Source organism: Thamnophis elegans, chromosome 14 (assembly GCF_009769535.1).
Source record: "Thamnophis elegans isolate rThaEle1 chromosome 14, rThaEle1.pri, whole genome shotgun sequence".
Lineage (NCBI taxonomy): Eukaryota > Metazoa > Chordata > Lepidosauria > Squamata > Colubridae > Thamnophis > Thamnophis elegans.
The window spans coordinates 26,413,220-26,439,252 of NC_045554.1; the positions used below are offsets into that span (position 1 = coordinate 26,413,220).

Sequence of the window (26,033 nt, forward strand, 5' to 3'; positions counted from 1 at the left end):
AATAGCACTTTTTAAAACAATAGCAGGGGGCCTCTTCAGATCAAGCATTTATTTTAAAAAGATTCTTCATTTTGTTAAGTTGTCTAGAATAATAATAAACCAATCTTTAAAAAAATATATTTAATAATTTGAACATTCTATATGCATTTATAGTTGTTGACTTACCTCCTTGCAGCAAACAGCCTGATTAGCACAAGGAAAAAAAAATCTGCCTCCCAGCAATTTGCCAAGTGGAGCAAATAGCAAGTTTCACTTTCAATTTCTCCTGATCATCAGCTGTTACAGGCTGCAGGGATTTGCTATAGGTTATGGAAGCCTCTGCAAGCCCCAGTTTGCTACAAAGAGGTAAATTGCTGGGAGGCAGAGGCCAAAGGATTGGGGCCGGTGGGTGGGTGGGGCTACATTAGGTGTAAAAGGCGCACCCAAATTTTCACCCTCTTTTAGGGGGGGAAAAGGTGTGCCTTGTATTCCAAACATACGGTACATAGGAATCAAATGCACAGGTGTTTGGACCTCCTGACTGATAGATTGGCTTGAGAGCAAATTCTTGTCTTGAGGCCCAAACAAGCTGTGATTCCCACATTGTGTTTAATTATGATTTGCCTGAATCACGAATGTTCGAAGCATTGATAGCCAGATTCACACAGAAAGCTAAGCGATGGTTTATTTTGAATCAAAAGAGTAGGGTCCATCCTTCTCGGTTAGCCAAGATAGCAATAGCAATAGCAGTTAGTCTTATATACCGCTTCATAGGGCTTTCAGCCCTCTCTAAGCGGTTTACAGAGTCAGCATATCGCCCCCACAGTCTGGGTCCTCATTTCACCCACCTCGGAAGGATGGAAGGCTGAATCAACCTTGAGCCGCTGAGATTAGAACCGCTGAACTGCAGATAACAGTCAGCTGAAGTGGCCTGCAGTACTGCGCCCTAACCACTGTGCCACCTCGGCTCTTGTATATGATGGTTTAGATATATGATGGTTTAATGTAGTGGGTGATTTTGGCCACTGATGAGTTATTAACAGGGAGGATAAAAATGGATGATTATTTTTAAAAATAAACAAAACGGGTTTTTAAAATTTAAATCGGATTTTTTTATTTTTATCAAATTTATTTTATTAAAATGCTTTTGGAGTAAAAATCTATCTAAAGATCGTTTTCTATTTAACAGACATTCATAATGTAGTTTATTCAGCATGAAATGGAGCTTAGTTACGCAGCATGAGGAGGCTATAGATTCTCCAATATTGGGACTGTCGATGAGTCAACAGCCAGTCAGAGGAAGAGTCGCTGTGGGACAGAGATGACAGTTGCTCTTTAAAAATTATGATTTAAATCGAGTTGATTGAAATCCAGCCTTTTTACTAGACTTGATTTAAATCAAATCCACCTTGGCTAATAAAGACTCCAGTAGAGTGGTGAAATTCAAATTTTTTTACTACCGTTTCTGTGGGTGTAGCTTGGTGGGCGTGGCAGGGGAAGGATATTGCAAAATCCCCATTCCCTCCCCATTCTGGAGCTAGCCAGAGGTGGCATTTGCCAGTTCTCCGAACTACTCAAAATTTCCGCTACTGGTTTTCCAGAACCTGTCAGAACCTGCTGGATTTCACCCTTGCTCCAGGAGCTTCTGGAGACCTGTGGGATGATGTCTGGAGCAAAACATCTCCAGCTACAACCTGTTCTCCCGTCCTCAACAGGTTCCTGCACCAGTTGGAATCAACGCTGGGCGAAATACATTTCCAGGGATATCAGAAGACATTTGACGGGACAGTAATGCATGCAAATGTCCAGAAAGTCCCACTTCAAATTCCTGAAAACCTGTCCATTGAGGTTACACTGAAGGTGAGTCACGCATCAAAATGACATCTGTCAATTTCCACTTTGCTCCGTTGACTCTCTTCCCGCTGCACGTTTGCAATGCTCTGTTTTTGCAAATGAAAGAGCATGCCTGCAAGACAACCACGGAATGCATTTCCGTGGTTATTTATTATTTACCATCTGGGCCTTGAAAAACAAGTGCATTTCACACCTCTTTCCTGCATACAAATGTCTGGGTAGGTTGGGGACCACGATGACTTCTTCGCCTGACAAAAATAAGATTTCCTCTTTTTTTTTAAATTTTCTTTGTTTTAAGATATTTTAGACTGTGTTGGTTAAAAAGCTATACCGTGTACGGGCTCTGGGAAGTCGGGGGGAGGGAAGGGAGGTGGGGTTTTAGGGGGGGGGAGGGGGGAAATATAATATGTGTTAGATCTTAAAGCACATGATTGCACTCGTATACTGTGGCTCTTTCACGTTAGGGTAAAAATAGGACAAGCTGAACATATCGATAGATAATAGAAATACACCGAAGGGAGGAGTAGAGCGAAAGAAGAAAGAGGGGTAGAGAGGGTGGGTGAGAGGATTGGAGGCAGGAGGAGAAGGAAGGGAGGGAAGGTAGTGGGAGAGAGGAGTGATAGAGGGGGAGGGGATGTAGGAAGTAGAGGGGAATGTTGGAAGGAAGAACGAAAGTTGGAGGGGGGTGAAAGAGGGTGTATGGTGGGTCAAGGTGGCATATTGGGTTTGTATTTTGGGGGGGCATTGTCTACAAAAGGGAGGGCTATGTTTATTATTCAATGTTATATGCCCGGGTTACGCACAGTATACATGTGATTGTATGGAATGAAATGGAAATAAACATATTGTCAAAAAAAAAAAAAGATTTCCTCCTTCTCTTTGGTAAAGCTGTGCTCGGTTTCTTTCTGCAGGAGAACAAAGCGGTCCCTAAATTCAAAGTTAACTTGCCCAGAAAAGTGTTTGAGAAAACCAGAGACGGCTTCACAAATGGGGAGATGAAGGTCGTGGTGTTGTCGGCCACAAGTGAGACCCTCTTTCAGGTAATGATGGGGAGGACGGTTTTAGTTTAGTGGTGGGATTCAACTAATTTAGCAACTGGTTCTCTGTCCCAATGACCGGCTGGGTGGGTGTGGCCATGGTGGGCGTGCTGGGGTGTGTGACAGGCAGAACTCAGCCTCCTGCACCCCCTGGAAGCAAAAATGGGCCAGGGGGGGGTTGCCACCCCACACGGCCTGTTTTGGGTCTAGGAGGCCTCCTGCACTCACCTGGGAAACAGAACAGGGCATGTGGGAACTCCTGGGAGTGGCGTGGTGGGACGGGATGGAGTGTGGCAGGGCAGCCGGTCATTGGAACTACTGGTTCACCGAACCGGATGTAAAATTAGCATCAATTCATCCAGTGGTGGGATTCAGCCAGTTCGCGCCTATTCAGGAGAACCGGTTGTCAGCCTTCTAAGCAGTTTTGAGAACCGGTTGTTGGAAGAAATCTTGTTTTGGTTTTTTTCCACTTCACAGGGCTAATCCTGTAAGGAAGGCAGGAAGGAAACATTCTAGTGTTGTTTCTAGCCTAATCTTTATTGGCCTGCTTACAGAAACTGCCTCTCCGGTTAACCCTTAGTACATTGTCACAGCTAAGGTGAAGAGTGAGTGACATTGAGTTGGCCACACCCACCCAGTCACATGACCACCAACCACTGCCTACCCAGCTGGTCATTAGGACAGAGAACCAGTTGTTAAATTATTTGAATCCCACCACTGGATTCATCCAAACTGGTCAGAACCGGCTGAATCCCACCCCTGTGCTGATTCCTTTGCATATTTAAAAAATAAAGAATTTGGTGAAACTTAGGAAACAAATTTATTTCGCCTCAGTGTTGCGCTGAGAGGAGCTGATGTTCAAAGCAAGTTCAGAGCAGATGTTTTAGGCTTTGAAGTCGAAGGTTCCTTCAAGTCAGCCTTCACTTTTCTGCATCAAATAGAAGCAAACAGCTGTGTTAAAATGTGCATACGTGTTTCAATCTAAAATAAGAGAAAACATACATTTCCTCGTTTCGGAATCTGCACCCAAAGCTATGAAATGTTAGCAACCCAGGCTGAAATCTGTTTGCTTTGGGTTTTTGTATGTGGTATTCTTCCTTTCCATGTCAGAAGGAAACCTCATCTATTATGAAACTGAGCAGATTTTTTTTCAATCGCATAAGCAAAATTAGGCTCCTAGGAAAGTTTTTGTTGCAAAGTTAACAGCCGTGCAAGAACCCCAGTTTGAGAAATGTTTGCTCAGAGGTTAAAACCTTATTCAGACCAAAAGAAAAAGCAATGACAACAGTTACTAATGTTGTAAAGGCAAAAGGTGCTGGAGAAGACTCCTGTGAGTCCCTTGGACTGCAAGGCGATCCAACCGGTCAGTCATAGAGGAGATCAACCCTGACTGCACTTTAGAAGGCCAGATCCTGAAGATGAAACTCAAAATACTTTGACCAACTAATGAGAAGGAAGGACTCCCTGGAGAAGAGCCTCATGCTGGGAATGAAACATCCGCTGGAGTCCACTGAAGCAGTCAGCATCAGCTTCAGTGGATTCCAGAGGATTGGAGAGGACAGGAAGGCCTGGAGGAACATTGTCTATGGGATCGCGATGGGTCGAACACAACTTTGCAACTAACAACAACAAAGACAAAATATCTGAGTATCGGAGAAGAGACAAAGTTTCTCAGCCTCAACGTCAAGCAAATTTCTGCCGAGTAACCAATTGTGGGGCTTGCACAGTGCTTGGGAAGGAAGTGTAGAACCCATTGCCCATAGATTGTGACAAAGTGCACACCTGAAAAAGTCTTTGTGAAAAACATATCACATGTGTCCCGAATTAATGTTGAGGTGTGCAGTTGAAATCAACTGTATGTATATGTGTACATATTTTCAAACTTTCTTTCTGGCAGGATAAAGATTCTAGTTCACTCCTTGGTGGAAATGTGGTTGGCATCTCAGTGGGCAACATGCCTGTCCATGGGTTGCCCAAAGAAGAACGGATTTCTATCACCTTTTGGTACCACCATCTTCAGGTAGGTCTGAAATATCTTCTTACCTATCTCCTGGAGGCGTACTAGTGGGGCAGAAGAGATCTCCATCAAGATTTCCAATGGGATGCTTTGAAAGGCTGTGACTGAATCTCGTGTGAAGATGAGGAAACTCCTGAGAACTTAGTGGTAGGATAAATGTCTATGGAGATTCTCCGTCATCCAGGTCATGGTTGTCCCAAAGGTGTTTTGTTTTTCAAGAGGCAACTGGACTTTCTGGTTTTCTTTGAAGACATTTCATCATCCAAGAAGCTGACCTGAAGAAGCTTCTTGGAGGAGAAGTGAAACGTCTTCAAAGAAAAACCAGAAAGTCCAGTTGCCTCTTGAAAGAAGCCCTTTTGGGACATAGTGGTAGGATAGACCAAGCCAAAGATTACTCCATGAGCCACTTATCAAGCAAGGATTCTCCATTTCTTGATCTCTACATAGGACTGGTAGTCCAACACATTCACAAAAGCGGATATGTTCATGATATCCAATGAATGTCTGAGTTGCTTTGCTCCTAAAATGAATTTCTAGTATGACTTCATTGGGAGTCACTGATGTGAGAGGTATATACTGTATTTTTCGGACGATAAGACACACCAGAGTATAAGACGCACCAAGATTTTGAAGAGGTAAATTTTTAAAAAGAGTTTTGCACTCTGCAGGCCTCCCAATCCTTCTGCATGCCTCATTTTTTGTGAAAAAATGGATCATGTAGAGAGTTTGAGAGGCCTGCATTGTGCTTCTGGGGCCTGGAGGAGGGGCAAAAACGAGCAAAAAACAGCCTGTTTTTTGCAAGAATAAAAGGCAAGCACATGGTTTGGGAGACTTATAGAGTGCTCCTGGTGGGTAGTGGTGGGCAAAAATGGGCAAAAACGGTCTATTTTTCACTCATTTTTGCCCTCCCCAGCCCCCAGGAGCACTCTACAAGCCTCCTAAAGCCTATGCACTTCCATTTTTGTGAAGGGGGCAGGTTTCAGGAGGCCAAAAATTCTGTATTCAGTGTATAAGACACACCTAGATTTTCACCCTCTTTTTTTTTGGGGGGGGGGGGAGAAGGTGCGTCTTATACTCTGAAAAATACGGTAGGTGACCTGGTATAGTCTGAGCTAGCAGCAATGGTGGGGTTCAAAAATTTTTATTACTGGTTCTGTGGTCATGGCTTGGTGGGCGTGGCTTGGTGGGCATGGAAGGGGAAGGATATTGCAAAATCCTCATTCCCTCCCCACCCCACTAACCTGCTTTCCAGCTCCCTTCTCCTGTGCAGGGCAACAAAAGAAAACCCAGGCAATCCGATCAGCTGGGACTCGGGAGGCAGAGAATAGATGGGGGCGGGGCCAGCCAGAGGTAGTATTTGCCAGTTCTCCGAACTACTCAAAATTTCTGCTACTGGTTCGCCAGAACCAGTCAGAACCGGCTGAATACCTCCTCTGGCCAGCAGTGTGCTTCAGCTGTTAAAAAGCCACTGCAGTTCTGAGCTGCATTAATGGAGAGATAGTTCCAAGATCCTGAGAAGTGATAGTACCATTTTACACCACATGAGTGAGGATGCAATCGGAATACTGCATCCAGTTTCGGCCACCCTGAATCCAAAAAAAGGATGTTGAGACTCTAGGAAAGGTCCAGAGAAGGGCAATAAAAACGATAAAGAGATCTGCAGGCTAAATCGTCTGATGAACAGTTAAGGGAACTAGATGCTTAATCGATAATGACATAGATGTTTAATCTATTGAAAGGAAGAATTAGGAGGGGCATGATAGCCGTCTTCCGGTACTTGAAGAGCTATCACAGAAAAGATATCTCCAAAGCACCAGAGGGTTAGACAAGATGCAATTGGTGGAAACTTAGTAAGGAGAGATCCAGTCTAGAAGTAAGGAGAAATTTCCTGACAGTGACAATGAATGAGTGAAACAGCTTGCCTCCTGTGGATGATGCTCCAGGCTGGAGGTTTTGATGTTGTTGTTTTTTTAAAAAAGACTGAACAGCCATTTGTCTGGGACGGTACAGGGTTTGACAAGCATGGGGTTGGACTAGAAGACCTCTAAGGTCCCTTCCAACCCTTGTGATTCAATACAAACTGTTCAGTTCAGAAACACAGAGAGAGAACTTTGTTTTCCTGACTACGGGGTGGAGTTGCTGGATAGAAATGCTCACAGAAAGCATTTCTTACACAATGGTGCGCCATAGAATTACACCTGATATTTAGCATATTTTTCCCCACCCATATATTCTGGGATGTTGTTCACAACACAATGCAAATCGAAAGGCTATTCTTTAAATCCATTCAGTCCTTGGGAAATTGGTTCCTTTGTAATTACATACGTATGTAATACAGCTCAAAATAAAGCAGTGCACCACTCCTAGGGAAACAACATGCAAATATGTGCTTCCAAGTGGAAGACTTTTCTAAGCAGCAGACTACTAGCAGCTAAGGCAGGGAAATGTAGAATGCTGTTGTGTAACAGAAATAAACAATTTCTTCCTTTTGTTTTCTAAATACACTTTGGCTTCTTTCAAAAAAATTTTGACTGCTTTAATTTCTCTTTCAAAGAATTTTTTTATTTTCTTACATACCATTTTAAGTATACATTCACGTAATTGTTATTCTTCTTTACATTTATCATTCTTATACATTTATTATTTCATTTAATAAGTTATACTGTACATTTTGGGTTACTTTATTTACCATCCCTTCCGCCTGTTGTAACACCACCTTGTTTTCCCTTTCTTTTCTCCCTCCCTCCCTTCTCTACTTTATTCCTTCCTCCTCTCCTTCCCCTTCCTCCTTCCCTTCCCTTTCTCCTACTCCTGCTCTTCTTCTTCCCCTTCCTACACTCTCTCCTTCTCTTTCTCTCCCTTCCATCCTCCTCTCCTTACCTCTTTCTTCTTTCCCCCGTCTTCCTTTCATTCTCTCCTTGTCTCTCCTTTTTTCCCCTATTATTGTTGGTGTATATTTCAAAACTCAGTTTATGTTTCCTTGGGATGGTATTTCCGCCAACCCAAATATGATTTAGTATCATTTCTTATTCCCTTCCCTTCGCTAGTCTACCCTAGTTATGTTCCCCCGCCCTTTATATCTCACTCTTGACTGCTTTAATTTCTGAAGTTTAAATAAGATAATTTTGTTTTCAAAGCAGCAGCTTTCAATCAATCGGAATAGAGCTGGAAGGGATCTTGGAGGTCTTCTAGTCCAGCCCACTGCTCAAACAGGAGACCCTGTACCAATTTGGACAATGGCTGTCCAGGCTCTTCTTAAAAACCTCCAGTGATGGAGCAGCCACAACCTCTGGAGGCAACTTCTGTTCCACTGATTCATTGTTCTCCTTGTCAGGAAATTTCTCGTTATTCCACGTTGCTTCTCTCCTGGATTAGTTTCCATTCATTATTTCTTGTCCTGCCTTCTGATGCTTTGGAAGACAAATTGACCCCCCCCCCTTCTTTGGGGCAGCTTCTCAAATACTTGAAGACTGCTATCCTTTCCCCATTAGTTCTTCTTTTCTCTAGACTAGCAAACCCAAATCCTGCAGCCGTTCTTCGTACGTTTTAGTCTCCAGGCCTTTAATCATCTTAGTTGCTCTTCTCTGCACTTTTTCTAAAGTCTCAACATCTTTTTTTGTAATTTGTTGACCAAAACTGGATGCAGGATTCCAGGTGCGGCCTTACGAAAGCTTTATAAAGTGGAACTAATACTTCACGTGATTTTGATTCTATGCCTCCGTTCATACAATTCGTTCATGCAACTCAGACTGCTTTGGACTTCAACTTCCAGAATTCCTCAGCCAGCTTTGCTCTGGGAGTTGAAGTCCACAAGTCTTAAAGTTGCCAAGGCTGGAGACCCCTGTTATAGGTAGTCTTCAACTAATGACCACTGATGGGACCAGAACCTCAGTTGCTAAAGTGAGCCAGTTGTTAAGTGGATCACGCCTGAGATTATCACTTTTTTGGCCATGGTCGTTAAGTAAATGACTTACAGTTAAGACAATCTGGCTCCTCCCCCCCCCCCCAATGGATTTTGCTTGTTGGAAGGTCGCAAAGGCAGATCACGTGATCTGGGATGCTGCAACCATCATAAATAGATGCTGGTGCCAAGCGCCTGGATTTTGATCATGTGACTGCAGGGATGCTACAATAGTTGTAAGTTAGTTAGTTTACTTTATTGTCATTGCACCTTGTGTAATGAAATTAAATGTGATTGTCAGGGTTCCAAATAGCATCCAAAATTAAATCAGAGTCCGAGGCAAAGTATTGCTCAACGTTCCAATTTATTAAGAGAGCCATGTTGGCACATCTGGGAAAACCTGAATCTGAAAGCTTTCCGGTTTTCCCACCCAGTTGAAAGTTCACAATCTTGCCCTCACACCCACAAGTCCATCACATGGTCCAATCTTCCACTGCCATGCTGGCAGTTCCACCCATCCAGTTCCAGTCAGGTGCAAAGGTGCAGAGACAAAGGATGACTTTGGCTTTCTGAGAAGAATGTTGTTATGGCTACATAGCATCTAACTCCATACAATCTCACCTCCCATTTTCCCACAAGAGAAAAGGCATAGTAGAACAATAGAAAGTGTGGCAGGCCACAGATCCAAAAGGAATATGGCTGCAGGCCTGACAGCGACCTTCAGTGTATATGACAGTTCAGGTTGTGGTTGTTAAGGAATCATGTGCAGTCATTAAGCGTAACATCAGGGAGTGGCTGGTTTCCTCATTGACTTGACTTGTTGGAAGCTGGCAGGGAAGATCACAAGTGGTGAGGATATGACAGTGGGAAGCTGTGATTGTTGTAACTGTGTAGTGATTGCCAAGTGCCCCCATTGTGATCCTGTGACTGTGGGGATACTGCGACAGCCACAACTTCAAGGACCGGCCATAAGTCTTCTTGTGAAGCACTGTTGTAACTTCAAATGGTTACTGAACAAGAAATCACTAAGTGAGGACTACCTGTATCATCAAAAGCCCTTCCCTGTCTTTCATGGTTGACAAAGCATCATGATACCTGGGATGACAACAATCAGACCAACCACTTGGTGGGCTCTGTAGCGCCCTGTTGTCTCTGGCCTGCTGGCAAATCCATGTCTTCGCGCTTTGTGAAAGAATGTTGGGGGTTGGGGTGGGGGACAACCTTATTATTTCTGCAAGGATGATGTTCCGCATGTATCTTTGATTCCTCTCAGTGCAAGGACCAGTCCTCGTAAAAGTCCCATTTTTTCAGCTCCATCCTAACTTTGAATGGTTGCAATCTGAACGGTTATAATTCAAGGACAATTTAAGTGAGATCGCAGATATGTCTGTCACCTGCATGCAAAAAGAATTCAAGAGGCCAAGTCCCCTTCAGGCGTGGGTGTGTTCCCAGCCACGGCGGTTAGAGGGTTAGTTAGAGATGGTGAGGTAGCTATTGTTTGTTTAGATTGGTTTGGCTCTTTATATTGCATTGTTGTCTAGTGGTGAATTCCTCTAAACCACCAAGAGTCATTTGATAGCTTCCAAAAGGAATTGAACAATATTTTAGACAAATAGGGCTCCGGAGAGAAAAAGAGATAAATAGTCACTTTTCCCTGTGGCTGTTTTCCTTGTGCCATGTGCTGTGTTCACTATTTGAGTGGTGTGGTGGCTTAGAGATGGAGCGCTCGCCTCACACTCAGGAAGCTGTGAGTTCAATCCTAGGTAGAGGCAGATAATTCTCTCTGGGCACGCTGAAAATATATATCTGCTGAAAAAAAACCTCCTCATTGGCAACAGGAAGGGCATCTGGCCAGTAAACATTCAGCTCCATTCAGTTGCTCAGACTCCAGCCTGGAAGGGATTACGGGGTCATTAAAAGAGGATGATGATGATATGCTGTGTTCACTGTTTGGATTTTGGTTTTATTTCAGAGGAATTTGACTCCCACATGCGTGTTCTGGGATGCAGGCTCCAAGGGTAAGTGCCTAAAAAAGTTGGGGTATGAAAGTGAAGTTGTCAGCATTCCAAGTATCATGCAGAATTAAATCAGAGTCCAAGGCAAAACGATCCTTAAAGTTCCAATTTAATAAGTCAGACATCTTAGCACATCTGTGAAATCCCAATTCTGGAAGTTACATCGGATTCCCACCCAGTTGAAAGTTCATGATCTTGTCCCCACACTCACAAATCCATCACATGGTCTAATCTTCTTCCACGCTGGCATCTCCACCAAGCTGGTTCCGGTCAGGTGCAGAGGTGCAGAGACAAAAGATGTCCTTGGGCTTCTAGAAAAGAATGACAACAACACATTCCACAATTCTACTCCTTTCTATTCCCCCCTCCCAACGACTACACTAATGAAACAGCATAATGAAATAATAGAGTGTGTGGCAGGCCAAAGATCCTAAAAGGAACATAACTACAGGCCTGACAATTTTTGAAAGGCTGCTTTCTCCCTTAGTGATTTCTGCATTTGTTCATTTGTGAAAAATGCAGCTGCAGTTAACAAAGATTAGGCACCAAATAATACGCTATCTGGAGACCCAGGATGGTGTAATAGTTAAGATTAGAAAAGAGGAGATTGTGAGTTCTAGTCCTGGCCTGCTGAGACACCGGCAGAGAAAGGGGGAGGAGTCAAATGAGGAATTAGTCTGGAATCCCCACATGGGCACAAGAAGGTGAATAGTTTGTGAAATCAAATCTTTTTTGATTTTAGCCAGCCACCTGGGCAAGTGGAACACATCAGGGTGTGAAGTGGAGAAAGGAGAACATCAAATAACCTGCCTCTGTGACCATCTCACCTTCTTTGCGGTGCTCATGGTGAGTATCTTGCAGAGCAGGGTTGGAAAAAAATGGGGGCCCTTCCAGATATTTCAGAATGTCTGCAACAACAACGGACAATCAAAAGGAATTTAGTCACTGATTTGTGCTGTTATTTGACACCGTCTGGTGGATCTCGGTCCTGAGTTCCTCTGTAGAGTCTCCGAAAGATTTCTTGTGATCTTTTCTCACCTCTCGTGCTTCCTAAACCACTTCCTTCTTTTCTTCTATAGGTGTCATCTCCAGACATAGACCACATCCACTATGAGTACCTGACGATTGTGACTTACATCGGCTGCATCATTTCAGCTCTAGCTTCGTTCTTCACCATCTTCTTTTTCCTTTGTTCAAAGTAGGTTGGGGTGGGGAATCCGTGCAACCTATCAATGGGGAGAGGACACTCTGGGCAGAGGTTTGTGGGAGAGGGGCGTTTGTGTGCACTGGAAGGATAGATGTTTTCTGAGATGGATGGAGGTCAAGGACCTGTGGCTGTCCGGTCTTTTGGACTTCAGCTTCCACGAGCCTCAACCAGCATGGTCAACAGCAGTGGATGATGAGAATGCTTTGCAGGACATATGCAGGGAAGCAGGCTAGACAACTCAGGGATCAGGTCTTAGGGATTAAGCCCTTTTCTATAACAGGTTCTAAGAATTTTCATGACTGCAGCTTGGAGTCTCCTAGAACCAAGAAGAGACGTACAATGCTCTTTGGACTTCAGTTCCTATGAGCCTCAACCAACATGGCCAACAGCATGTCAGAACTCCAGGCAGAACATCTAAGGGGAGGCTGTCAGACATGGCACCAAACTTGGTCCCGCAGGAGAGAAGCAATCTCGACTCCATTTGTAGAGGAGAAAAAAAATTCTTGAACTAAAAGCAATGCAAAGTTTGAGTGTGAAAATCCCCAGGTCCATGATGGCGATCACAGGTGCCAGAGGTGGCATGCAGAGTCCTCTCTGTGGGCACACAGCAGTGGTGGGATTCAGCCGGCTCGCACCTATCCGGGAGAACCGGTTCTTAACTTTCTAAGAGGTTCAGAGAACCGGTTGTTGGAAGAAATCTTGTTTTGGTTTTTTTCCACTTTAGGGACTAATCCTGTAAGGAAGGCAGGAAGGAAACATTCTGGTGTTGTTTCTAGCCTGATCTTTATTGCCTTGCTTACAGAAACTGCTTCTCCAGTTAACCCCTATTACATTGTAACAGCTAAGGCAAAGCCCATCGACCTGAGTAATGTTGAGTTGGCCATGCCCACACGGTCACATGACCACTAAGCCCCACCTACCTACCTGGTCATTAGGACAGACAACCGGTTGGTAAATTATTTGAATCCCACCACTGGAACTCACGCTGTTGCCAGCTGATCTTCTGGTTTCCAGTACACACATGTGTGCCAGCCATCTGGTCTTGGAAAATGGCAATTTTCAGGCCATTTTTCAGTATGTTTTTGGCCCAGAAAACATTCTCTGAGAATGGCCCAGAAAATGGCCGCAACCAGCCAAAAACTAGGCATGCGCATGCCGCCCAGCTGGTATTTGGGTTTCCAGTGCACGCACATGCACATGCATGCACAGTTTTCAATTTGGGCACTCGGTGCTGAAAAGGTTCACCATCACTGCCCTAGGTTAACTTCTCCCTTCCCCAAGCCACCCTTCCTTCCCCCTCCCCATTGTCCAGTCACATTTAGAGGAGATGTTTTGGTAATAATCCCTGTCATGGTGTCAGCATTCCAAGTATCATGTAGAATTAAATCAGAATCCAAGGCAAAACGATCCTTAGGGTTCCAATTTAATAAATCAGACATCTTAGCACATCTGCGTAAATCCCAATTCTGGAAATGACATCAGAATCCCACCCAGTTAAAAGTTCATGATCTTGTCCCTACACCCACAATCCATCATATGGTCCAATCTTCTTCCATGCTGGCGTCTCCACCCAGTTGCTTCCGGTCAGGTGTAAAAGTGCGGAGACAAAAGATGTCCTTGGTCTTCTAGAAAAGAATGATAACAATACATTCCACAATCCTACTCCTGCCTATTCCCCCCTCCCATCAACTATACTAAAGAAACAGCATAATGAAATAAGAGAAAGTGTGGCAGGCCAAAATTCTAAAAGGAATATCATTGCAGGTTGGGTAGATAGGTGCTGCATTCCATTCCCAGGACCACGGCCTTGAGATGTCTCCAGACGCCACAACTATTGCTTCTGATTTCCTGTGTCTTGCTTGAAGTCCCTTCCCTAACTCCCTCCCCAGCTCCTGCCCCCAATAACGTAGGGCAGACTGGCATCTCAGCGAAGCATAGAAGTGAGCGAAGAATGGAATCTCTAACAGAGGCAGGCTAGATAACTCAGGGATCAAGTTGCTGGAAGAAATAGCCATCTAGTTCAGTTCTAAGTTGGGAGAAAGACAGTGGAAACGTGAAGGTTGATTGGAAAGATGGTTTAATGATGGAGCAGAAGTACATGAGTTCTGGGTAGCTAAACACATGGAATTGAGAGTGGGGGGGTATTTATACCTTCTCTTGGGCTTTGCACTTGAGCTTCCTGTTCCTATGCAAGAACGTGTATTCTATTGGCTGTTGTCAGACTCCCATGTGGCCATGTACAAATCCTATAGGTTTGTCTAAGATAAGTTTGGTTGAAGTTTGAGGGTGATGCAGTGGAGGGGCCTGTGTTCTGAAAGGGTCTTGGGTAATTCCTACTGTGGCTGAACGGCTTTGCCCTGAAGGTTAACCCATCATCCTGGAGCTGAAGGTCTTTTGTTTGGTAGCTAGGCTGGTTCAGTCCTTTTTTTTAATTATAAAAAAGTTTTTATTTTTAGACAAACATAAAACAAAGACATAAACACACATAAAATAAAAACTCTTCTCCAATTACTTACAGTGTGTCGATTGGTTACAAAGAGAATGGCCCATTGAACATCTGGAGGGAAGCAGGTTAGATACCGTATTTTTTGGAGTATAAGACTCTTCAAAATATAAGACGCACCTAGATTTTGGGAAGGATAACAAGGGGCGGGGGGAATCCCATAAATTTGCCTCCTTGCAACAAACAGCAAACAGTACAGACAATATACACTGTTTGTAGTGTTACATTTCAGACTATACTTGTACAGATGCTGTTAAAATTGATGTGCTTTCTGGAGGTATAGTTGTTCTCTGCTATTTAAAAGAAGATACAATAGCACTGGGCCTCTTCAAATCAAGCATTTATTTTAAAAACCTTCTTCATTTTGTTAAACTGTCTAGAACAATAATAAAGCAGTCTTTAAAAAATAAGTCTAATAATTTGAACATTCTGTAGGCATTTATAGTTATTGACTTACCTCCTTGCAGCGAACAGCAAACAGCCTGATTAGCACAAGAAAAAAAACATCTGCCTCTGCCTCCCAGCAATTTGCCTGTGGAGCAAACATCAAGTTTCACTTTAAATTTCTCCCGATGATCAGCTGTTTCAGGCTGCAGGGATTGCTATAGCTTATTGCAACCCCTGCAAGTCCCATTTTCCCCATTTGCTGCAAGGAGGTAAATTGCTGGGAGGCAGAGGCCAAAGTGGCGGATGGTGAGTGGGTGAGGCTACATTCTGTGTATAAGAGGCACCCAAATTTTTACCATCTTTTAGGGGAGAAAAAGGCGCATCTTATACTCTGAAAAATACGGTAACTCGTGGATCAGATCTTGGGGATCAAACCCTTTCCTACCACGGGTGCTAAGACTTCCCATGGCTGCAGCTATGAGCTTTATACAACCAAGAAAAGAAGCATGATGCTCCTTTTTCTCCACAGGAAGAAGCAGAGAGACCACATTGTCTATGTCCATATGAATCTCCTCTGGGCCATCTTTCTCCTGGACATGAGCTTCCTCATCGCGGTGCCCCTGGCTCCTACTGGAGGGGACACAGCTTGCAAAACTGGTGGGATGTTCCTGCACTTTGCCATGCTTGCGTGCTTCACTTGGATGGCCATTGAGGGCTACAGTCTCTACCGGCTGGTGGTCGAAGTCTTCAACTCCTATGTCAAACATTTGGTCCTCAAGTTCTGCGTGGTGGGCTGGGGTAAGTGGCAGAAGCTTTGGGAAGGAAACCTCTAGTCATCTAGAACTTCAGAGCCAGCTCTTTAGAAAGCGAAGCGGAGCAGACAGCGAGAGGAAGAAGGTGGGCACAGCCACAAAAGACTGATGCAAAGCTTCCATTTAGACCAGCTTCTGCTATGACTTCAGGAAGTGGCTTTAGATGAGCTGCGTTCTCACAGCTAACCTCCGGGATGTAGACACAGAAGAAAAAAGGGCCATATCATGTCTGCCTTTAAATCAGGGGTCTCCAACCTCAGCTGAGAAACTCTGGGAATTGAAGTCCACAAGTCTTAAAGTTGCCCAAGGTTGGAGATCCTGGATTTAAATGGAGGGTATCGTGTTTGATTGTAATGCATTAGGCATTTTTCAATTTTGGGGGGACTTGATCACGAAGGTGTTTTTTTCAAGAGGCAACTGGAGTTTCTTTTTTTTTCTTTGAAGACGCTTCTTAGAGCTGAAGAAGCTTCTTGGATGAGAAGTGAAACATCTTCAAAGAAAAACCAGAAAGTGCTGTAGCCTCTTGGGAAAAAACAAGCACCTTTGGGACAACCATGATCTGGATGACCAGGAATCTCTACAGACATCTTGAACTTCACATTCTTAAGAAAACATTATGCTTCTTAAAATCTCTTCCCTTATTGTCCGAACGAATCTCTCTTTTTTGATGAACAGGTAGCATCATTTAATTAGTGTTTTTAATTAAAAAAAGCATTTTTAAATCAAATTTGCTCATAAGAAAAGCTGTCCTCTGAGTCTATTTTTATTTTGCTAGAATAAAACAGCTCTCCGCCAACAGGTTCCTCCATGATTCTGATTATCTTGCAAATTTCACTTGGCTCTCATTTTAGGTTCTCCGGTTCCATTTTCAATTGGGTATTTCTTTATTCAGTGTGTCTCTGGGGAAGAAAGGAGGGAAAAATACCCTGGACCAGCGGTGGGTTCCGGGCGGTACGGATTGGTATGGCTGTACCGGAAGTAGCCGGGAGCAGCACCCACCGTACCGGTACGGTGGCTCGTTTGGCCCACCCGCCTCGCCACGTTCCATAGCTGTTTATAACGCGACCGCCCAATTGCGCACATGCACACAGCATGCATGGCGCCTGCGCGACCTCCACCGAGCAGCTGGGTGTCACAGGGCGGTGGCGTGTCCATGCCCAACTAGGACGCCTGGCCCCGTGCACAGTGTACCGGCTGCGATGGAGTCCGGAACCCACTGGACAGTATGGAAATAGTTTAAATCCATGGGAAATTTAAAGCTTTCTGATTGAGCAAATGTGGAAACAGCACTAATGTCGGTTGTTCTCCTCTGCAGGTCTTCCCTTGTTCATCGTGTGTCTCATTTTCATGATTGATCGATCGCACTACGGCCCTTCCTCTTTTAAGATCTACCAGGCTGCGGGTGAATACACCAATTCAACCATGTAAGTTCTTGGCACATAGACAAAGAGCGCCCCCTACTGTCCATTCAGAAAAATGCATTTCTCCTTGAGGATTAAAAGCCCTAGAAGAGTGATGGCGAACTTATGGCACATGTGCCACAGGTGGCACGTGGAGCCATTTCTTAGGGCACGCAGGGCGTTGCTCTGTCAGCTCCAGTGCACAGTGGACCATGAGAATGGACAGCTGATTTCAGCCTTCATTTTTGGCCATTTTTCACCCTCCCGTAGGGCAGTTTTTCTCCCCTGAAGCCTCCGGAGGGAGAAAAACTACCCTACGGGCAACCCAGAAGTTTGGGAATGCACGCGACACCCTCGCGCTCCCCTGCTTTTGATACACAATGGCAAAAAGGTTAGCCATCACTGCACTTGGACCATGATTCCGAACCTATGACCCACCTGCCCGAAGTGGCACCCAGAGCCATGTTGCTGGCACACGTGTTGTTTCCCGTTCCTCTTCCGCACTTCTGTCCTGCATACACATGCAACGATCAGCTGGCCAATGTGGTTGCGGCAATGCTGGTAGTAGTAGTTGTAGTTGTAGTTTATTCAATTTGTATGCCGCCCTATTCCCGAGAGACTCAGGGCGGCTAACAACCAAATAGGGAAGGGGATACAAATAAGAAAAAAGACAGACAGATTAAAAAACAACAACAGTTGCAACATTCAAGTGGAAATTCATCAGCCCCAGGGCTGCCGGAACAACCAGGTCTTAGTGGCTTTGTGGAATGCCTGAAGGGTGGTAAGGGTCCGTATCTCAATGGGGAGATCGTTCCAGAGGGCCGGAGCAGCCACAGAGAAGGCCCTCCCCCGAGGAGTTGCCAGTCGACACTGGCTGGCAGATGGAATTCGGAGGAGGCCTAGTCTGTGGGATCTGATAGGTCTTAGGGAGGTAATTGGCAGGAGGCGGTCTCTCAAGTACCCAGGTCCAATACCATGTAGGGCTTTAAAAGTAACAACTAGCACCTTGAAGCATGTCCGGAGCCCAATGGGCAGCCAGTGCAGCTCGCGGAGGATAGGTGTAAGGTGGGTGTACCGAGGTGCACTCACAATCGCTCGCGCGGCTGCATTCTGGACAAGCTGAAGTCTCCGAATACTCTTCAAGGGCAGCCCCATGTAGAGCGCATTACAGTAGTCTAGTCTTGAGGTCACAAGGGCGTGAGTGACTATTCAAAGGGCCTCCTGATCCAGGTAGGGTCGCAATTGGTGCACCAGGCGAACCTGGGCAAATGCCCCCCTGGTCACAGCTGACAGGTGATGTTCTAAAGTCAGCTGCGGATCCAGGAGGACTCCCCAATTGCGAACCCTTTCTGAGGGGTGTATAATTTCACCCACCGGCCTGAGAGATGGAGTAAATGGCCAATCTTTGGGAGGAAGCATCAATAGCCACTCAGTCTTGTCGGGATTGAGTGCAAGCTTGTTCATTCCCATCCAGACCCTGACAGCCTCCAGGCCCTGACACATCACTTCAACCGCTTCACTGAGTTGGCACGGGGCAGACAGATACAGCTGTGTATCGTCCGCATGTTGGTGGTATTTTATCCCATGCCGACGTATGATCTCACCCAGTGGCTTCATGTAGATATTAAATAGGAGGGGGGACAGGACCGAACCCTGCGGCACCCCATAGTTGAGGGGCCTAGGGGTCGATCTCTGCCCTCTGACCAACACCGACTGCGACCTGTCCGAGAGGTAGGAGGAGAACCACCGAAGAACAGTGCCTCCCACTCCCACCTCCCACAACCGTCGCAGAAGGATACCATGGTTGATGGTATCGAAGGCCGCTGAGAGGTCAAGGAGCACTAGGATAGAGGCATGGCCCCTATCCCTGGCTCTCCAGAGATCATCGATCAGCACAGTAACCGGAAGTGTTGGTCTTCTGTTTTCTGGTGGGAGCATGCGCTCCAGCCAGGTGACCGGCATGCACACATGCATGGTAGTAACCTGGAAGACTTCCCTGGTGACGCGCATGTACGTGCCGGAACACAGAAGTACATTTCCCTGCACACGGATGCCCCCTGGGCAACTCCTCTCCCTGGTCGTGGCCCAAAGGAGATGCCCTTTTCAGCACTTGGTGCTGCCCTCACGTACATGTGCTCTCTTTTCAGCGCACGATGCTGAAGAGGCTTGCCATCACTGCCCTAGAAGCTGATACTCCAAGGTAGTATAAGCCCTTATCATGAGATACACTATATTGCCAAAAGTATTCGCTCACCTGCCTTTACTCGCATATGAACTTACTGTAAGTGGCGTCCCATTCCTAATCCATAGGGTCCAATATGACATCGGGCCACCCTTTGCAGCTATAACAGCTTCAACTCTTCTGGGAAGGCTGTCCACAAGGTTCAGGAGTGGGTTTATGGGGATTTGTGACCATCCTTCCAGAAGCACATTTGTGAGGTCACACACTGACAAGTTTATGTGGCCTACCACTTCATGGCTGAGTTGCTATGTTTTGCAAACACTTCCACGTTCTTATAATACAGCTGACAGTTGACTGTGGAATATTTAGGAGCAAGGAAATTTCACGCCTGGATTTGTTCCACAGGTGGCATCCTATCACAGTTCCATGCTGGAATTCCCTGAGCTCCTGAGAGCAACCCATTCTTTCACAAATGTTTGTAAAAACAGTCTGCATGCCTAGGGGCTTGATTTTATACACCTGTGGCCATGGAAGTGATTGGAACACCTGATCCTGATTATTTGGATTGGGGAGCGAATACTTTTGGCAATATAGTGTATATGTTCCAGAGCAGTGGTGGATCCCTACCGATTTGGACCGGTTCAGCTGAACTGGTAGTGGTTTGGCTGCCTGGGTCGGTGGAATCGGCAGCAACCCAGGCCTGCCATGCCCCCGGACCGATTTTCCGGGCACTGCTGGAGGTGCTGCCATCTTATTTTTAGCTTCTGCACATGTGCCGCAGATGCGAACAAACCAGCAGTAGTCAGAACCCACCCGTGTTCCACAGGGAAAGTGGCCTTCAATGGGGAAAAAAAGGTCTTTATTCTTTAAATTCAGTTCAGTATTGCCAACCCTAGAATTAAAGTCCCCAGAAATAATTAAATCATGTGTTGATGTAACATGTCAACTAAAGACTCTTCCAGGTTATCCCACTTTACCTGTTCTCTGGGTGTTCACACAGATTCCCATTCTCTCTTTAGGTTTTCGGTTTAATATTTGAATTTCACCTATATCATAATTTCCTAGATCAATTTCTTTTGATCACCCAACCATGATTGTGCTCCATTGCTGGCTGGCCGGCTGGCAGGATGAATGGATGGATGGATAACATGGATAAATATATGGATGGATGGATGGATGGATGGATGGTTAATTGGATGGATGGATGGATAGAAAGATGATAGGATGGATGGATGGATAACATGGATAGATGGATGGATGGATGGATGGATGGATGGATGGTTAATTGGATGGATGGATGGGTAGAAAGATGATAGGATGGATGGATGGATAACATGGATAGATGGATGGATGGATAGAAAGGATGGATGGATGGATAGAAAGGATGGATGGATAGATAGAAACGATGGATGGATGGATGGATAACATGGATAGATGGATGGAAGGTTGGTTGGTTGGATGGATGGATGGATAACATGGATGGATGGATAGATGGATGGATGCTCCATCACTGGAAGTTTTCAAGAAAAGATTGGATAACAGTTGTCCAAGATAGTATATGCCATTGGGCAGTAGATTGGACTAGAAGACCTCCAAGGTCCCTTCCAGTCCTGGGATTCTAGATTCTATCAAGATGACTAGGTTCATTAAGCCCCCGCTTAGCATGGTCCATCTTTTGGTCCCTTGTGGCTCATTATAAAAACACCTCTAGCCAGGTATTGCTATAACATCATTTCCATCAATCCAGTTTCTTGGAGAATGAGGGAATCGGGGCATGACAGAGGCCACAAAGAGTGTGGGATGCATCACATTCATGATTGGCACTGGAGTATCCTGGAAATTACTCTGTTTTCAGTCAGCTTAAGGAAAATTTCCCAGCGTATTTGAATGCTCATATTCCAGTTTTCATACATCTTCCAGCTAATTAAATAATGCCTAGACTTACCATTCTGTGTTTTTCTTCTTCTTCTCCAGCTGTTGGATTACCAAAAAAGAGATCAACAATTTCCTCAATTTGGGCTATTTAAGCCTGGTGCTCTTCTTCAACACCATCATGCTGGGCACCATGGTGTATGAGATTCTCAGGCTGAGACACCGAGAGCATCAATGGGGATATGCAGTGATGCTCCTGGGCCTGAGCTGCGTCCTGGGCATCCCTTGGGGGCTGGTGTTCTTTGCGTTCGCTTCCGGGACCTTTAAGTTGGTGGCTGTCTATCTTTTCACCATCATCAACTCTCTCCAAGGTCAGTGAGTATTCCTGCTCCCCTTAGTCTTGAGATCTGTTACTTTGCCAGATTTTGTCCCCTGGATTTTCACGCAACACGAGAGAGAGATGCATTTTGGCTTTGTGACTTCCTCTTTTCAATTCAATCTGAGTGCCAGGTCTGCAATTATATTTCTTTTAGAATTTTGGCCTGTCACACTTTCTCTTATTTCATTATGCTGTTTCATTAGTATAGTCGATGGGAGGGGGGAATAGAAGGAGTAGGATTGTGGAATGTGTTATTGTTTTCATTCTTTACTAGAAGCTCAAGGTCATCTTTTGTCTCGTACTTTCACACCTGATCGGAAGCAGCTGGGTGTGGATGCCAGCGTGGAAGAAGAAGATTGGACCATGTGACGGATTGTGTGTGTGGGGACAAGATCATGGGACAAGATCATGAACTTTTAACTGGGTGGAATTGTGATGTCATTTCCAGTATTGGGATTAACACAGATGTGCCTAAATGTCTGCTTTATTAAATTAGAACCAAAAGGATCGTTTTGCCTTGGACTCTGATTTAATTCTACATGATACTTGGAACTGACACTGAGCTTGTGAAAGTGATGGTCCTTCTCTTCACTAGAGCAGCCAGGCCCAGTTCCTGCAACCATTCTTCATATGTTTTATCCTCCAGTCTCCTAATCATCCTGGTTGCTCTTCTCTGCACTCTTTCTAGACTCTAGAACAGTGATGGCTAACAGCAAGGAACCCCTGACTTGTGCATGCACATGTGATCCCTGACCTGCACATGTGCCAGTGACCCCACACACACATGTGGTGGGGGGATTTTCACCCTCCCCAGGCTCTGGAGGCTTTCTGCTTGGGAGAGGTTGTTTTCACCCTCTCTAGACCTCAGGAAAGTCTCCAGAGCCTGGGCAGGGCGAGAAACAGGTCCAACGGGCCACCAGAAGTTTGGAAACGAACTTCCGGTGGCCCCGTTGGGCCTGTTTTTTGCCCTCTCTAGGCTCTGGAGGCTTTCCTAAAGCCTGAGGAGGGCGAAAAAGATCTCCCTCAACCCTCTGTATGGAGCACACATGCGCATGAGAGCTGAGGGCTGTCGAGGGCTGCTATGTTAGCAAATATTGCTCCCTGTGCCACTTGTGGCATGCGTGCCACAGGCTCGCCATCATAGCTCTAGAATCTAGAGTCTCAACATCTTTTTTTATAGTGTGGTGACCAATGCAAAGAATGTGATTCCACTCTGTATTCCAGCCCTTCCACACCATTGACTATCTGATGGTGAAAAGACTGCTGCATGGAAACCAAATAGCCCTAACAAAAGCGCTTAGACTTATATACCGCTTTACAGTGCTTTACAGCCCTCTCTAAGTGGTTTACAGAGTCAGCCTATTTGTCCCCAAACAATCTGGGTCCTCGTTTTACCCACCTCGGAAGGACGGAAGGCTGAGTCAACCTTGAGCCTGGTGAGATTCAATCTGCCAAATTGCAGGCAGCCGGCATTCAGCAGAAGTAGCCTGCAGTTCTGCACTCTAACCACTGCGCCACCGTGGCTTAAAGTTAGGAAACCTATACAAAAATGTTGCTGAGGCCCTAGAAAGAGTGCAGAGAAGACCAGCAAAGATGGATTATCAGACTGGAGGTTAAAACATACGAAGGACAGTTGAAGGGACTGGGCATGTCTGATCTAATGAAGACAAGGGCTAGGAGTGACTTGATAAGTCTTCCGATATTCTTCCACAAAGAAGAGGGTTCAACCTACCCTTCAAAGCACCTAAAGAAACAATGGATGGGAACTAATGAAGGAAAGAAGCCACCTAGAACTAAGAAGAAATTTCTTGATAGTGAGGACAATTAATCAGTGGAACGTCTTGCCTACAGAAGTTATGGGTGCTTGATCAATGGAGGCTTTTAAGAAGAGAATGGATAGCCACTTGTCTGGAATGTTATATGGTCTCCTGCTTGTGCAGGGGGTTGGACTAGAAGACCTCCAAGGTCCCTTCCTGCTCTATTATTCTTTGTCTATTGTCTATTTTTATTATAAGGGTTAGAGTAATAAAAACTTGCGAATCTGATTACATTTCCACCTATTTTCATGTGTAGGGAAGTTCCTATCTGACATGCTTTCTCAGATTGCATTTTTGCCCTGGACTCAAATTCCTTTTATCTATCTGTTGCCTTGGCTACAGCTCTTCCTCCTTTCCTCAAGGTTCTTCCTACAGTACATTACACTGCACTTTTATTCATGTGTCCAAATTCCTCACTTCCTTCCAGGAACTGCTTAACATCTGTGATCTTCTCCTGTTTCCCCAGGCTTCTTCATCTTCCTTTGGTACTTGGCCAAAGTGCTGCAGTCTCGCAGGTCGAAATCCCTGCAGTGCTCGACTTCCAACAGCTTGAAGCTCCAATCCAGCAGCACCGACATCTGACCTTCTCCTGGCCGGGAGGACTTTGGGTGTGAAACGTCCATGGGAGGATCTTCTTGGAAACTCAGCCAAACAATTCTTGGGTGGACTTGGGTGACTTTGTACTTCTGGGTAGCTTAGAGACCACACTGATCTGTTTTCCTTCAATATGTGTATGACTCTTTTTTTTCTAATGTAAATATTACTATTTTTTAAATTCCTCTGGTGTAAAAAGTTTATGAGAGTACATGGAAATTTAAACTATGTATATTAAAGACAAATTTTATTCATCCGGATGTGATTACATCTGGATAAATATAGTTCAAAATACTAGTTGTTTGTGTTCTGTGTGCAGGCTGGTTGTTTGGGACTGTAAGAGGCCTGGGACTAAGCCTGTCTCACCCTGTTCTTGGGAGCCCCCCTGTTTTAGCAAACCTCCCACTAGTAAAAATGCAGTTCAGTGTTCAGAAAAGTAATGTTGTGGGCTCTCAGCTGCCGGTCCCTCCAGCAGCCGAATTGGAGGAGGAGGAAGAGGCATGGGAGTCAGAGGTCAGCATCAGGGCAACCTGTGAGCTCCGAAGGGGGAAGAGGGAATGGAGCTGGCACACACACACAAACACACACAAACACAGAGAGAAAGAGAAAGAGAGAGGGAGGGAGGGAGGGAGGGAGGGAGGTGGAGCCTGGGCTGTCATATGGAGAGTCAACAGCCCCCAGGTCTGCAGATGGCTGATGAGGAAGAGGAGGAACAGTGCCAAGGGTCCAGTGCCTGACATGTGGATGCACGGTAGGCAGAGGAGAGGAGAGCAGTGGAAATCCGTGGGCTGGTCCTGGGGAAGGAAGAGTCACCGCTGTTAGTGAGGCCCCACCCTAGCTCTGGGGATAAAAGGCAGGGGGTGGAGATAAATAGATGTGGCAGAGGAGCGGAGAGCAGTGGAAATCTATGGGCCGGCCCTCAGGACAGAAGAGCCATCGCTGCTAGTGAGGCCCACCCTAACTCTGGGGATGAAAGGCAGGGGGTGGAGATGAATAGATGTGGCAGACAACTATTCATCTCCCTGCCGGAGGGACTTGTTAGCCTGCGGTGAAAGAGAAACTTTTTGCTGGGACTGCTGCCGCTCCCAATAAAGAAATCATTGATTTAATTACCAAGGGTTTCTTGTGTTTGTGAAGCTGGGTCAGAACAAGTAAGCTCCTGCACATAGGCAAGAAAACCCAATTTCCTGATTGTAAGAGCAATTAATCAGAGGAAAAGTTTGCCACCCGGAGTGGTGGGTGCTCCAACACTGGAGGTTTTCAAGAAAAGATTGGGATGGTAGAAGGATTCCTGCCTTGGGTAAGGGGTTAGACTACAAGACCTCCAGGGTCCCTTCCGGCTCTCGAATTCCATGAAGTGACCCTCTGCCTATCCTCTTTTCTTCTGGGGCCCGTTCACAAAACAATACAGCCATTTTCTTTTGAATGTTTACCTAAGAAATGTTGATGCAAGAGAAGACCACAAATGATCTCCCTCCTTTGTCTCTTGGATAAAATACAAAAAAACATGAAATAAAGGTAGTGTCTGTCTTTGGGTCTCATACATGGTCCAGAAGGGCAACAGTCATCATTCATTTAGCTATTTATTGTTTAAGTTAGGTTTAGATTTAGGTTTATTGGATTTATATTCCGGCCTTCTCCTAAGAACTCAAGGCGGCATACAGCATAAAAGAAAACACATATTACAAAAATTAAAAGGGGCATTAAATAAAGTATCCAAAAAAAACCAATTGATATTTACAATAAAATTTAAAAAATTAAATTAAAATTAACAACAAAATCAATCCTATATTTTATTCTCTTCAGGCCAGGCCGGTTTGCTGGAAAAGCCAACTTTTTAGGGTGCATCGGAAGGACCGGAGATCGGGGATCATACGAAGCTCCAGAGGCACCTCATTCCAGAGGGAAGACGCTCCCACAGAGAAAGCTCCCCCCGTGGGGGTCGCTAGCCGACACTGTCTGGCCGACGGCACCCTGAGGAGGCCAACTCTGTGGGATCTCAGTGGACGGTGGGAGGCTACTGGTGGCAGTAGGTGGTCTCGCAGGTACCCTGGGCCTAAGCCATGGAGTGCTTTCA

The 26,033-nt window shown here is 45.4% G+C and overlaps 1 protein-coding gene across 2 annotated transcripts in view; it reads left to right on the top strand.

Annotated features, from left to right (window-relative positions):
* The window catches only part of LOC116518043 (adhesion G-protein coupled receptor G1-like), a 78,810-nt gene extending 54,560 nt beyond the window's left edge, over window positions 1–24,250 (top strand). For both annotated transcript variants that reach the window (XM_032231278.1, XM_032231279.1), the window contains 10 exons: window positions 1,695–1,839; window positions 2,745–2,873; window positions 4,768–4,890; window positions 10,761–10,806; window positions 11,546–11,649; window positions 11,883–12,001; window positions 15,430–15,698; window positions 17,028–17,136; window positions 21,269–21,537; window positions 23,829–24,250. In XM_032231278.1, the coding sequence (XP_032087169.1) occupies window positions 1,695–1,839; window positions 2,745–2,873; window positions 4,768–4,890; window positions 10,761–10,806; window positions 11,546–11,649; window positions 11,883–12,001; window positions 15,430–15,698; window positions 17,028–17,136; window positions 21,269–21,537; window positions 23,829–23,944 (1,429 nt within the window). In that variant the 3' untranslated portion in view covers window positions 23,945–24,250. The remainder of the gene's footprint in view (window positions 1–1,694; window positions 1,840–2,744; window positions 2,874–4,767; window positions 4,891–10,760; window positions 10,807–11,545; window positions 11,650–11,882; window positions 12,002–15,429; window positions 15,699–17,027; window positions 17,137–21,268; window positions 21,538–23,828) is intronic.
* Window positions 24,251–26,033: the final 1,783 nt, after the last annotated feature.